The sequence below is a fragment of the Takifugu rubripes genome, chromosome 8 (genome assembly GCF_901000725.2).
Source record: "Takifugu rubripes chromosome 8, fTakRub1.2, whole genome shotgun sequence".
NCBI lineage: Eukaryota > Metazoa > Chordata > Actinopteri > Tetraodontiformes > Tetraodontidae > Takifugu > Takifugu rubripes.
In genome coordinates, this window is record NC_042292.1 from 15,873,852 (window position 1) to 15,888,622 (window position 14,771).

General features: G+C 46.8%; 2 protein-coding genes across 2 annotated transcripts in view; both read right to left on the minus strand.

The window, feature by feature from the left end:
• Positions 1 to 4,806: 4,806 nt before the first annotated feature.
• On the minus strand, positions 4,807 to 8,010 carry cnpy3 (canopy FGF signaling regulator 3). Its single transcript, XM_003966875.3, has 6 exons — positions 7,750 to 8,010; positions 7,187 to 7,313; positions 6,779 to 6,875; positions 6,226 to 6,348; positions 6,027 to 6,144; positions 4,807 to 5,902 (listed from the first exon to the last, which is right to left on the minus strand). Exons 1-6 carry the CDS (start codon positions 7,853 to 7,855, stop codon positions 5,601 to 5,603), a joined length of 873 nt encoding a protein of 290 aa, XP_003966924.1. The 5' UTR covers positions 7,856 to 8,010; the 3' UTR covers positions 4,807 to 5,600.
• A 1,882-nt stretch (positions 8,011 to 9,892) lies between these two features.
• trpc5a (transient receptor potential cation channel, subfamily C, member 5a) overlaps positions 9,893 to 14,771 on the minus strand; it is a 45,869-nt gene continuing 40,990 nt past the window's right edge. The window contains exon 18 of the mRNA XM_029839644.1: positions 9,893 to 14,230. Coding sequence (XP_029695504.1) covers positions 13,211 to 14,230 — 1,020 coding nt within the window. The 3' untranslated portion in view covers positions 9,893 to 13,210. The remainder of the gene's footprint in view (positions 14,231 to 14,771) is intronic.

The following is a 14,771-nucleotide window of genomic DNA, read 5'->3' on the forward strand; positions in this document are numbered from 1 at the left end:
CCACATTCCTGTCTTTTCCTCACAAAGGCGCACACACGCACAAGCACAACAAACACTTGTCATTGGTCATTTATTCTATGCCTTAACAACAGATTTGTTTTAGTTCTTCCTGTCATCCGCCTATTTGACTTGATGGATGGAGGGTGGTGACACAAAACACCTGCCCCCAACCCCACCCCCACCCACACACACACACACACACAGGTCCTCGTGTGTTTATCGTTCCTAGCTTACGAGGATCAGATGTAAAAATAGCCACATGTGATCGGATTTTTCCTCCTCTTCTGCCGTGGTTGACTTTATGGCCTTCGCAGTAAACAAACTGTTTATCTCCATAGAGTGGAAACGGACAGGCGGTCTGGGGGGGGCAGAGGAGGACGAGGAGGATGTGACCCGCTGGCTGAAGGCCGGGAAGTGGGAATACTGCGCTCCGAAGCATTAAGTACACGCCTGTTTAACAAGCAAATCTGGGATTAGCTACCAACACATTAGCGCCCGGTGTGTAGCGTCAATGCTGCCCGAAAAGAGGTAATTATGGCAACACAATTACACGGAATAAAGATCTATTCCAGCAGGCTGTGGCCACCATCACAAACAGAGGAACGACTATTTCTGTCCGATTCAAGGGGGCGACAAAGTGAGCGTGTGTGTGTCCCATATGGCGCCATGGGAACAAAACACACACTCAGACCCACAACAAAACCAGACTATTAGCATTTATACCAAATTAGATCCTTTAGAAAAAAACAACAAAGGTTTGGCAGGTGGAAGAGGGCGTAGGGATACAGAAGAAAGGACGGGAATTAAAATAAAAGGGGTGAAATAAATATGGAGGGAGAGCATGTGAGGTGGAAATGGATGGATGAATTAAAAGAGGCCCGCTGGGAGTGTGTGTGTTGTTTTAGCTGGGTGGCCTGGAATCTCTGCTGACCTCTACAAAGATAACAGCGGGTCATCGCTCAAACTTTCAAATCTGCTCTGCTCATTTTTGGGCCGTGGCGATCTGAAAAAGCAGATGGAGGCAGAGACGGCGCGGCCCCGCCGTTTGTTGACCCCTCTGGAAGGAACGGAAACGAGCGCCGCGAAAACTGAGAAATTCATTTGGCAAATATTTATTTTTGCTCCATTGAGTCTTTTATCCAAGTCGAGATTTTTCACTTAGACCAAGGAAGAGAGGGAAAAGTAAACAGGATTTGGCAGCGCTGCTTTCTTTTAACATTAATGCCAAGAAACGAGGGGGGGGGGGGGAGCACTTTGAACGGGCTTGAAAGGGAGAGTTTTTGCAGAAAGTTAGAGCCGCTCGACTTTGGACACAATAAGTATTGTGCAGGGCTAATTATTTATAGCAGATGTGGCCGTGCGTGCACGCGCGCTAACTTAACCCATTTCTGCGAAAACGGATCCAAGAAAGGGTAGAACGACCTCGAGCGCTTCGGGTCGTCTGCACCTTAGAGGAAGGAAAACAGACGGGAACGGAGCGGCGGCCAGAGGGACGAGTCGGGACGCGAGAGGCGAGAGGCTGGGCGGGAGCGTGAGGCGCTTTGCGCCGTCTTCAATCAATCTTTATTTTATCAATCAATCTTTATTTATATAGCGTCTTATACAATCAAAATTGTTTCAAGGCGCTTTCCAGAATCCCAGGGCCTGACCCCAGACAAGCAACAGTGGCAAGGAAAAACTCCCCTTTAACAGGAAGAAACCTTGAGCAGGACCAGGCTCATGTAGGGGGACCCTCCTGCTGATGGCTGAGAGGAGAGGAGAGGAGAGGAGAGGAGAGGAGAGGAGAGGAGAGGAGAGGAGAGGAGAGGAGAAGGCGGGGGAGGGGGAGAGGAGAGGAGAGGAGAGGGAGAGGAGAGGAGAGGAGAGGGAGAGGGAGAAAGAGAAGGAGGGGGAGAGGAGAGGAGAGGAGAGGGAGAGGGAGAGGGAGAAAGAGAAGGAGGGGGAGAGGAGAGGGAGGAGGAGAGGAGAGGAGAGGAGAGGGAGAGGAGAGGGAGAGGGAGAGGGAGAGGGAGAAAGAGAAGGAGGGGGAGAGGAGAGGGAGGAGGAGAGGAGAGGAGAGGAGAGGAGAGGAGAGGAGAAGGCGGGGGAGGGGGAGGGGGACACAAACAGAGCACAGAAACACACACAAAAATATGATGCACAATCACTTCAGCGGGGCCGGTGGTCTTGGTGGTCTTCTCGCCGCTCTCTTGTCATTTGGCAGCCTAAACGTGCAAAGGTCAGCCGTTGTAAATGCTGGGGGGGGGGGGGGGGGGGGTATGCAAATGTGTGCGAGACAGTCAGACAGGAAGTGTGAAGCCTTGCATGTCACACCTTTCTGCTCTAAATGCCACGCAGCCCGCCATTAGCGTCGTGGCGGGATCCTCCCCGCGGGGCTGGAGGCTGCGGACGCACGTGCCAATGCGGCCTCCGAGCCGGGAAGGTTGGGGGGGGGCGGCGTGCTGAGGAGACACGCTCAGGTGCACGCTACACTCACAATAATCCCGATTCTCCAAACTTGAAACGCATTCAAATGTCATCTTGTTCTGGTCTCTGGGGACGAAGACGCGGAGCGAATGCGTCGGGACGCCCGCTGCGGCGCCGCCCGCGCCCGCGTATTTCGGGCCGCGTCCCAGTTGCGCGCGTCTCCCCGGTATTGGGAGGCAGGTGAAGGGTGTCTGGTGACAAAATACCTCGCGTGTAGCCTATTTTCCAGGTTTTGACCTTCCCTGAACACGCCGCCGCGAGGAGAACGAAGATGAATTGGAGCAGCGAGGCTGTCCGCGTGAAAACGGGGGGGGGGGGCTCTTCGACGTGCACGAGGATTTGTCTTATTTTCAAGTATTTGTCTCATTTTCTCCATTTGCAGGCCCTTTTTTCCCCTCCCTCTCAGCTCCGCGGTGATGGAGCGCCGGAGGTCACGGCGAGGCGCCCGCCTAAATTCTGCGGATGGCGGTTAGCGTAGCACCCGGGGAAAGAATTGACGTTAACCTGCACCGCTCCAGCCAAGACGGTGGCCCGTTCTCGGGGGTCACCGAGGTTCAGCCATCCCCTCCTCGCACAAACATTTCTGCTCCCGGTCTCGCCGTTTCCATCGCCTCCTTTTATTCCTCTGCTCGCCGCCACGTCGGGGTCAGGCTGGGGGGAGGCCGTCTAAATAAAATATGGGCAACAAACCGTAATGTGGGGCTAAATCAAATCTACTCCCGAGGACGGTTATTCGCTGTCGACTTCACCAGTGCAGCGGCGGCTCCCCGTCGGGTCGCCGGCCCCCCCCGCCACCTTAAGTGCTGGGACGTGACGTGCAAGAAGTGCGAGCGCATTAAATAATGGCCGTGCGGTGGCCTCGTGTTCCCGCGCTGCAGGGTCCCAGCACCAACGGGTCCGGAGCGCCTCCACAGCCCATCTGACAGCAGGTCAGAAGGGTCCATTAACGCAGCGTTCAAGGAGCAGCGACTGTCGCGATGTGGGTCTAGGACACTGCAGTGTCCAATGACCTTTGACCTCTACGATCCATATTCAACCTTCCAAGAGGAGACGGGAGCCAACGTGCACTATTGCACTCAACGAAGGCTGCTTATTAATATCGCCGAGCTTCTGCCATTATGGAGATTTTCCACAGATATATAAGTAACATGTACTGGCTACACACACACACACACACACAGACACAGACACAGACACACACACACACAGGTTTGAGATGTTAGGAAGAATCAATATTTCTGTTCAAATGGCCGTTTCATTTCCTACAGATTAGGAGACTTTGTTCCATCTCCAACTGACCAGACACACGGGCGCGCACGTACACACGCACGCACTTCACATCTAAGAGGAGTTCAGAGCAAGATGAAAGAAAATGCTTGTCAAAGACGATGTCTACTGTATTAGTCAATAGGTCCCCAGAGAGCCTCCTCAGCCTGGTAACCAGGGGCAACAGCAGCACAAAAGTGCACCTGCACAATACCTTCAGATATAATATACACTATTTACACAATATATAAGACAGCTGATATATTTACAGAATATATAATGTGTACAAATATATACAGGATTCAATGTTTCCAATCATTTATCAATTAATCAAGTAATGAACCGATCCACCAATCAGAGCAGTCACAAACTGTAAACGTGACAATGTTCCATCATAAAGTAATTTATTTACTTATAATTGAACATTTTCACTCCCAAACGTCTTTAGCACCGAGCAGCTCAACATTTTCCTACCTTTGAAGACTTCGTGTCCCGGGGCCAGGTTTGATGGGGAGGTTTTGTTCCAAAAGTTAGAAAAGCAGTTAGCATTATAGCTAATATTAGCGTCCTCGGAAAGACCAACCGGCGCGATATAACTTACGCAAAAAGGTCAAAAGAAGAAAGTAATCCAATTGTCGGGTTTAAGACAGCACCGCCATTCGACATGTGCTCACCTGCAGAACGCCAATCACCGAGAAGTCTAACCTTTGACCTTTAACTAAGCCCCGCCCACTCAGTTGGACCCATCAAAATACGAAAAACTTTTACAGCGAAGAGAACATTTTGAGTGCACTTTAGCAAATAATGGAGAAGTCTACACGTTTTTACTCCTATTCCCAATGCATCGGACAAGACTTTGGGAAGTCACTAACACAAAACACCAAAATTACTATAATTTAGGACTAAACGCAACTTTAACCCGTGGCTCTGGCTCCATCTAGTGGTCAATATTTTACATTACACAAACAAGGACATTGCTAAAACGGATCATTTTAACGGACCTTTTGTAGCCGTTAAGCCCATCAGCAAATGGTGATACTTGTGAAAACACTCCAATTTAGAAATGCAATCGGATCAGATTCTTCACATCTGTTTATTGATCCAATAACACAGACAGCGTCTTACTTCAGGAATAAAAATCTATAAAAACCGTTAAAACCAAATGCAAAAACAAAGCTTCACCCTCGGCTCAAGGGCCAACAGGCACACAACAGAACGCGTACATTTTAAATAGCAGCATCCGGACAACTGCACGCACAAAACACATCTATTCAACATAATACTTTGAAATAAATGAGACATTCTCAAAATTCAAAAAACTGAGACACGTTCGTATCATTGATTCTCCAGAGCTTCCACGGATATAAAATATTTTCAAACATTACTATATTGGTGTAACTGCAAGTTTAACTTAATTTGTACATACACAAAGTTTTTTTTTTTTTCAATTATCTTTAAAAGCTTTCACATTATGGAAATTTAAATGCAATTTTCAATAAACACCGCAACATGGATAGATACACTACGGATGGCAAAACTAAACATTAAAGGACAAAAGAAAAATAATTCTAACTCCAAGTTTTAGTATTCAGCCAAATGCAGCACCTGACCGTTATTACAAAACATCCATTTTATTTCCAAAGGAGAAATATTGCAAACGTGAATGATTGGATAAAATCAATGCTAGCAGTTAACATGGGAAAAGCAGGGGTGGCTAAAAGATTAGCTCGAGAAAATAAAATGGAATTAAAGAAGACAGAAGAAAGAAATCGTTGATGGTGCATTCAAGTATCAGAGATTCATTTGAAAGCGAAGCGCAGCCGATAACTGCGACAATAATCTGATCACAACCCGTTTAACCCCAGGACTCACAGCTCCGTCTTCGGCCCAGACAGAGGCACCTGTGGCTGCATCTCATCCTCTGAAGACTGGCCCCCATCCGTCCTCTCCACAGGAGCTTTGCTCTTTTTCTTCTTCTTCACCTTCTCCTTCTTTTTCTTCAAGGCCTTCTCTCCCTCCCGAGCATCGTCTCCTCCGTCCTCTCCCTCCAAACTTTTCCCCTTTCCCTTCTTGCCCCCCTTCTTCTTTTTCTTCTTCTTCTTCTTGTCCTCTGTGATGGCTGCCTGGTCTCCCTTCTTCTTCCTTAGATTCCACTCCTCTTTCAAACAGGCTGAACATAAGAACAAACAATTTAGAGAGGAACAACCATGAAATAAGCTTCCCTGTGCTTTTGTCCAGGCGTCACTAAAGCCCCTTCTGTTTAATTTGGATAAAGAATTAAGCTCATGCGTCACCTGTGTCCTGTCCTTTTAGAACGTGTTTTTCACACAAGTAAGTGGTCAGGTCCTCCTCCTGGCTCCCTTTGTACCAGTCTTCAATCACCTCCTCGTACTGCTCCACCAGCACGTCACACTGACACACGCACGCTCCTTTAATTCTAAATCGTAGCGATTCTACTGGAATTTTCTGTCATTTCACCCTGTGAGAAAGCACCTGCTTTTTGAGGTCGGCCACTTCCGCAGAGGTCTCGTTCCAGAGCTCGTAAGGAATGTCCATCACCACGTTCACTCCTTTATGGACCAAACCGTGAAGGGTGGAGAAGGTCTCCGACATGCCCTGCAGACAGACACAGGCAACAGTCTGCAGCCGTGGGACTGATCAGGGTGCACGTACGTGTTGCCAGCAGGATAACAGGATGACTTCTACTTTAGAGATATTGCGCCTGAGCCAAAATGCACCCAAAAGACCTCTAAATACATCTTTTATCTGAGTTACTTCCTCTGCTGCTGCTTATCGTCACCCACAAATGTCTCCATTTCCTTTGAGGATGCTTTGGGATGGTGATAAAGGTCATTTAGTTAATTGTTCTTCTGCCTAACTTCTTCTCCTTTATCCTTTCATGCTTCACAGCAAATCCCAGTGACTCACTACTGCCTCCCCAGGACACAATCGGTACTACCGGTCAATAACAGACCACAGCCCAGTGGGTTCAAGCCCACTTTGACATTGAGAATCCCACTTTAATAGACCAAACACACTGCCTGACCTTGGCAAAGCGGTTGCTGCCGGCTCTCTCCTTGTGGAGGTTGTATTCCAGCAGCCTCTGACACACATTCTCAACGACCTCGATGAAGCGCAGATCTCTGTGGAGGGAGAAAATAAGCTCACTTTCACAGATGTGGGCTTTTGAAGCGATCAGAGCTTCTACATCTGGAAAACACATCTTGAATGGTGTGCGTGGAGAGCAAAAACAATCTAATCAGCAGCACTGAGATCTTCACAACTGTCAGAATTAAGACTGAAATGGACTCCAGCTCTGTCAGTGGAGCAGCTTCCCAGTTCTAAGTCTGACAGGAAGTGAGAGCTGAGCTGCTGTTGCTGCTGCGGAGACAGCAGCTGCGTCTCCGTCCTCAAACAGGACTTTTCAGCAACAAACGCACACGGACAAACTCACGATTTGACGTATTTGATCGGCGGGGCCCCCTTGTTGTCTATGAAGCCGTAGTTGCGGTCGATGACCTCTTTGGTCTTCCCCGTCTCATCGAAGGCAGACTTCATCTCAATACTGACAAACTTACACACTGGGGGGGACAGACAGGGGGGGTGTACTCAAGGACAGGTTCAGATCTGAATATAACCTTCTGCTTCAAGACTCAAATAAGTAACACATTTATGGAATCAGCTTTGACTTAACCTACAAGACACTACTTTTAAGAGATTATCCACAAAACGTGTAGTTACATAGTGAAGCAATGGCAAACATTATCATTGAGTTTTAATTCTAAAACACACCTTAGTTTATTTTGTTGCCTTCTCTGTTCTGCAATAAACATCAAAGCTGAACAAAACTAGAAGCTTTGATGTGACGACACGTAAACAATGGCTGTATAATGACGATGGGAGTCGTTAGATAACGAAACTGCAGGAATATTTTATAATATGTTTCCAAACTTAGAAGGCCCCCTGAGGTCCTTGGGTGCTGTTTTTGATATCAAGGCTGATATTTGACACGTTTACCTTCGCATCTGTTTGGAAGATGAACCCATTCATCGTCGCCTCCATCCTTCGCTGCTCCGACCGACCAAATTATCACAAAAAACGACGTGAATGCAGCAACAAACATGTCGTTGGCGCTTTCTGAGTCTTTTCCCGCCTTTAAAAACGTTCTTTTACATAAAACACCTATAAAATCGGTTATAATTCAGGTTTCACATGCTCCTCTCCCCACAGCTGTAAAAGCTACAAACAAATTACTTCCGTGTTGGTGAAACGCCCTGCGAGCTCTCGACCAATCAGAGAGGGAGAAGTGGCAGGTGCTGGACCAATGAGATTCGGAGGAGGGCCGGGGGAGACGCCGAAGAAGAGTTCCGTCAATATACGCCTATGTAAATAATAGAATACAAAAATAAAATCATTAAACAATATCAACAGCATGGTTTATGTAATCATTTGTTCCTCTCCTGATATCAACTTTAACGGTGACTTGGTGAGGTTTGTTTTTATCATTCCAGGTGTAAACTTTCTAATTGCCATTCTATTATTGTCCAGCAGAGGGAGACAAGCTCACGCGTACAACTCGATGACACGGTGTCTTTCAATATAATGAAAATAAACTCATTAATGAAGCACTCTGCTTTTAAAACTCACCCAAAACGGGTATTTAACTGATGGAGACAATTTGATTGAAGGCGATTGAAGTTTCTGTTTTGGTGGTTGAGTCAGAAACTGCTGTCACACTATTGACTTGTTTTCTGTTACCAAGTGTTGGGGAAAAAGAGTCATTGATGTGAAGGGTGAGAAGGAACAGAGATGAACAGAAGAATCAGCTGCTTCATCCTTTTGGTGCACTCAGCCAAACCTCTCCCGCATTCAATTCATCTTTTTGTCTTCTCCGCCTTTGTCGTTTTTTATCTTTTGTGCAGCCGGAAATAGAAAAGCCCCACTTTCTTCTTTTTCTATTTTAGTTTCAGGCAAAGGCTCTATGCACCATCGAGTTATATTATCTTCTCAGTTTTCAAGGCTTGATATTCAGCTCAGAATTTCTCCGAAACCCGTTTTGCAGTCTAGCTCCCCCACCTCCATTTCTTTACCGTTGTTCTGTATTTTTCTGATAACGTTGCGTTGCCACATCATTTTAAATATTCTAAAAATAACTTTGTCACTCTTTATTGATAATCCCACTAATACTTAACTAAATGTAAATAAGAATGCTTCGCAATAATAGCCCACAAGCCAATTAGCTGACCCCTCCCCGCAGGGGCTCCAAACTGGACAGGTAAAAAAAACAAGCCACTCACAGGATGGATCTTTGATATGATCTTAGGTGAATGTATTAGTTCTATTACCTCAACAAGAAGAAATGCAAACCTCTATCTTAAACACCGGAAAAAGTCTGAGGGAAAGAATTTCGTCAAGCGCAGGGATACGTCTCATGATGACCTCCACATATTCTCCTGCAGGAGTTTGTATCTTTACAAAATGTGCGTTTGTGTAGGAGAGAGAGGGAGAGAGAGAGAGAGAGAGAGAAAGAGGGATTTCATTGTGGGATAAGTGTGTTTCACCATGTTCAATAAAAGTCCACTTTTTTCTGAGAGGTGCTTTAGTTTACTGCTGCCTGGCAAAAGGACAGCCATTCTCTCTCTCACACACACACACACATGCTGTTGTGTGTCTCATAGCAGAACTTGACACTGAGTTGGTGGAGGGGAGGTTGATGCAGAAAGAGAGTGAGAGCGATGAAAGCAGCTTTTTATTCGGCAGTGCGGCCCACACACCGGGCGAACGAGAGCTTTGTTAAAACTCTCATCCCTCTCTCTCTTTCAGCTGTTCCTTGAGTGAAATAACAACAGTAATAATGATAATTACAATCACACATTCAGGGGATATAGCAGGTCGTTGAAAAGGCCTCTCGCTCTCCACTCGGCATGAAAAGACGCAACTTTCAGCAGTTTATGCGCTCAAATGTGAATATAAACAAAGACCAAAGTGACAGAAGCGTGTTCACTAAAAGCATCCTGGGTACTGTAGGGGACCTCGCCAGTGTTGTGATGATGATCCGAACATCGTGGACGCATCGCGAACCAGCCTGATAGAGGTTCCGGCCCACATCCACCTGATCTGTGGGCATTAAACAAGTCAAAGAAACAGCCTGACAACGGTCCAGTTTTCTAAGGATGCCTTTATTAAAGAGTGAACAACGTGCGCGAGCTGTCCGCTTCTAGAAAAATAACACAGTCATACATTCATTCCTGTGGGAATCCCTAAAAACAAAGATAAAATAACGTTAGTTCTTAAAGCTCTTCGAGAGGTTGAGATGGGAACCTGAATCCTGCCGTCTGTGCTGGTGTGATGAGCGGCTACGCCAAACTACTGCATGTTACAGCCAAGAACCAGCTGACATCAGGTGTACACCCACGTCGGCTAATGCTACAGTTTGAATCCATTAGTTGAATTACTTTTTCCCGATTTGGGTCTCGTCTGGTCTTGCAGCACGTCAGCGCAGAGACGCTTTGTGTTTCTAGAACTGCAACTGTATCTTATGACAGAGCATTTGTGTCTGTGTGTTGATGGATTTTTCAGTCTACGCTCATGGACGGGGGTGGTGACCTTGATTCTTAAGAGGGAGAATGAATACTATCACTGCTGTGTGTGTGTGTGTGTGTGTGTGTGTTGGTATTTGCTACATACTGAGTACCAAACTATTTTATGAGAAATGTGAGGACATTTTGGCTGGTCCTCACAACTTCAAAGGACTGTTTAGGGGTTAATACACGGTTTTAAGGTTGAGGTTAGGATTGGGTTTAGGTTAGGGTTAGGGTGGGATGGTTAGGGTAAGGAGCTGGGAAATTCATTTTGCCCGTATAAGTCCCCACAAGCACACAAATACATGTACTGTATGTGTGTGTTGAGTCTCAACTGAGTATAACTTCCTTCTCTAAACGCACATGCAAAATGTACAGTTTTACTTTTAAAACACGTCAAGACAATTCTGTTATGGTTTCTGGCAGGATCAATAATACCTTTCACACACACACACACACACACAAATTGTTGCAAGTGTTTCTCTATATCTGTTTTGTAGATAGTTGTATTAATGTCAGTGTAAAGTGCGCTTTAGAATAATTGATAAATATAATTGATTATGGATGTAGGTAACCCGGTGTGCCGTTCTGATCACTTTGCTTGGACTGTGCAAACAAAGCAAGTTTTTACTGTTCACTTCGACAATCTGTGTGGTCGGCTTCTGTCGATACAGGTGCTATGCAATGATACGTGGATTTAACGAATCCCTGAGCAGGTAGGAAGATGATTCAAATGTGAATCTATTTCATTGTTATGAAGTTTCGTGCATTTCATGTGTCCAATTTGCTCTGTAAGTGCTGTGTTTTTTTTTAAAATTTGGTGACTAAAATTGCATCTAACTGTGGCCCTGAGGATTCAGAGAGTGAAAGATAAGTCACATTATTATGCTAATACGATGCTAACTACCAGGACTCAGAGTTGTGTGGTTAGCATAATGGTTCAAATCAAGCGTTATCCAAACAGGCCACGTCAACATTATCAGTTTATGCTGGAGGCGTCACGCCAATGACTGAGTTTGCCTGTGCCTTGCAGCTCCGGAGGAAACTTTGTGGTTACGGAATGTTGAGCAGGTCTCCATGGTTACAACCTGACATTTTAGGATTCACCGAGGGGGTTTCGTCAAGGGGTTGCAGTCGCGCCAGGTGTTGGGGAGGTTGCACCCAGGGGCAACTGGAGGGAATTCTCTATTTGGAGGGTTTTGAAAAAGGGAAGAAAATGTCATGCGGGGAATAATTGAGAGTGAGGACGGTGGGAGGAAAAATAAATAAACGGAAGGTAAAAGATCTGACCGGAAGCAACTCATCACACCAGCAGATATTCCGAGTGTGTGCAGAGAGTAACAGTTTTTTTCTAGATTGCTCAAACATGCAGAACTTCTCCCCATTCCTGGCAGCTGTGCTCTCACCAGATATCAGCGGCTGCCGGCTCATGACCGCCTATTGAAACCGCGACTCATGAACAGTGATGAAATTCCGCAGAAATTTCCCCTTTAAAAAGATTTCCCAGACAAAAGAGGTAATCCCCATCTCGACCTTCTCCCATTGGATCCCACGTCATTTTCCTTTAAACCGTCCTAACCGTGCGTTAGGATCGTTTCCCAGGTCACTCCCAGCTCCTCCACGCCATCTTCCCCTTCCCGCCTCCTCGCAATGCGATACATTCCAGGTTTATTCCGGAGACCAGCCTGTTCATGCATCCTTCATCCCTCCTCGCAATAAATTACTATAAGTTTTCAGTAGTTTTAAAGTGTACTTATTAAGGAAGAGCAGAACGAGAAGCCAGGGTATCGTAGGCAACTCAAACAGAAGCAAAGACAGTTTTTAGGACCCAGACTAGTCCTAATTACTATTATTATTAGCGTTATTATCATTATTATTACTAGTATAACTGTTATTAGGATAAAACAAAGTTCCTTGGCCCTTGCTGATGCAGAGAGAGAGGTTGCAGGCTATCATCAGCAGTGAAGCGCTTCCAAGTTATTCCCGGTTAAATCCAAATCCACTGTTCAAGAGGACCTTATTCCTTTTTCAGTCGCTTTTTTTCCTTCGGAAGTGGAACACATCTTTTTAAAAACTCCGGATTCAGAGTGTGTTAAAGGGAAACGCTGCGTCGTTTGTTAAAAACCAAACGGGGACTTTTAATGATATGTCACTTCTGAAGAGTCGCTTTGGCTACGTATGTTCCAGAGTAATGCGCGTCAGGATCTTCCAGAAGAAAGGTAAAAACAAAAATCTTCTTAAAGAAGGCCGATGCTTAAAAAGACAGAATTGAACCATCATATTACTTAGTGTGATGCAATTCCTCCAATTATAATTTCAAGCTCACGAGCTAATTCCTGATGGGGCTTTTTTTCTGATTATCTTACCAACACACCTGGAGAGCTAGCCTGACGTAGTATGCCGGCTGCTTTTGTGTCATTTTATTGGTTTATTCTAACACCCTATGCTGAGAGACAATGCCAAGGGTCAACCAATATGAGTCGGGTCCTGCTCAAGGCTTCCGCCTGTTACTTCCTCCTGGTTTTCCTTGCCACTGCTGTTTACCCAGGTTCTGCATTTCTGTGAAGATTTGCTTGCAACCGACAACATAAATAAAGCTGGACTGAATTTGAATTCATTAGTGCCCTACCTCATAGCTTGGGTAGTTCCCTGATTCTTTCTAATAATCAGCCTTCGATAACGGGAGATATCTTTGAAAATGCAGTAACTGATCCATGCAAATCTGTCTTGATAAACACCTGTCCTTGCATGGAAGAGTAACCATGGAACCAAGGCAAGGCAAGAGATCCAGTCCTCCAATATCTATCCTTACATTCTCCACTGCCTCCTCTCTCTCCACTTCTCTAACTCCAACTCTCTAACTTCAGCCAAAAAATAGTCTTGAGTGTCTGTCCCTCCTATAGCTGTGTGGTGACAGAGTCCTCTATGACCTCACAGCTGTCCTCTAAGACATCCTCACATGGTCCGACCCAGCCTCCCATCATCATCCCCTCTCTTACCCTTCCCACGTCCATGCCGACCTGTCCGGCTCCTCCCACGCCTCCACCCTGGAAAACATCTTCACTGGAGTCCAGGAGGCGTGAGCTGGACTCGGACATGTTGGAAGCACAGTGCAGGGATTGGCAGGGGCACGGGGGAGGAAGGGGCAGAGTCAAGAGTGTATCCCGTCCATTTGTTCTCAGAGGTGAATATGAAGGAATGGCGACGTCGCCAGAGCGGCCCACCTCATTTAGGTGAGTCTCGCTTCTGGTTACGTCACTGAGTCTGAAATCAGAGTGGCTGTGGCTTCCCAGGGGGCGGAGCAACCCGTCGGAAATGGTGTAGGAGGATGGCGACTGTAGAGGAAGAGGCACAGGTGGGGCTTTGCGCTTGGATCGTGAGAATAGGTAGGACAAGCGTTTGAAGGAGTCTGTTTTCCCTCCCGGAGTTGAGAGGCGCTGCAGGCGACTCCTTGTACGAGCCAGCGAGGATGACAGCGATGAGGACAGCGATGACGATGGGGAGGACAGGACTTTGGCAGAAGATGGCGGGATAATTTTTAGCCCGTTGCTCTTTGGTTTCCCCTCTTCTTCCTCCTCCTCTTGCCCCCACCTGATATCCTCCTCCAGCTCCTCGTCTCCATCATCACTGCCTTTTTCTGCCTGGGTCATCCCAGAGATGGAGCGCACCAAAGCCGACACGCCAAGCTTTGGCGATGGCTTTGATTCATCCTCCAGTGGCGTCATGAAGGTCACACCCTTGGTCTTCTGGACCCCACCTCCACAACTGTCACCTGACTCGCTTTCATCCTCCATGGCCATGGCACCATCTTCCCTCGCCGTCTCACTGGATGACGAGTAATGTCGTCGAGGCGGACGGCGGTTTCCAAGGAGATCCAGGACCTCGTAGCGGAAGCTGGAGATGTCCTGCTTGAGCTCCTGGGGAAAAAAACAGACGATTCAATGAATGTACAGCTATGAAAACTGGATCAAATTGAACAAAATGAAGTTGTAGGTGACGACGGGGGAGGACACTAGACCCCCGCCTGAATGAGAGGTTCAATCTCTAGAAGGAGGGGGGGTAAGTGTGTTTCTGTGCTCTGTGCCTCTCCTCTCCCTCTCCTCTCCTCTCCTTCTCCTTTTCCTCTCCCTCTCCTCTTTCCCCTCCTCCTCCTTCTCCTCTCCTCTACCTCCCCTTCACTCTACCTCTCCTCTCCTCTACCCCTCTCCTCTCCTACCTATCCTATCCTCTACCTGTCCTCCCACCTCTCCTCTCTCTTTACCCAGCCGGCCATCAGCAGGAGGGTCCCCCTACATGAGCCTGGTCCTGCTCAAGGTTTCTTCCTGTTAAAGGGGAGTTTTTCCTTGCCACTGTTGCTTGTCTGGGGTCAGGCTCTGGGATTCTGGAAAGCGCCTTGAAACAATTTTGATTGTATAAGACGCTATATAAATAAAGATTGATTGATTGATTGAAGTGGAG

Coding starts and splice junctions, on each gene's coding strand:
- cnpy3 (XM_003966875.3), bottom strand. CDS start 7,855: ATGTTTGTTGCTGCATTCACGTCGTTTTTTGTGATAATTTGGTCGGTC. Junction 7,314..7,749: donor TCTTCCAAACAGATGCGAAG/GTAAACGTGTCA, acceptor TGTCCCCCCCAG/TGTGTAAGTTTGTCAGTATT. Junction 6,349..6,778: donor GCAGCAACCGCTTTGCCAAG/GTCAGGCAGTGT, acceptor GTCTGTCTGCAG/GGCATGTCGGAGACCTTCTC.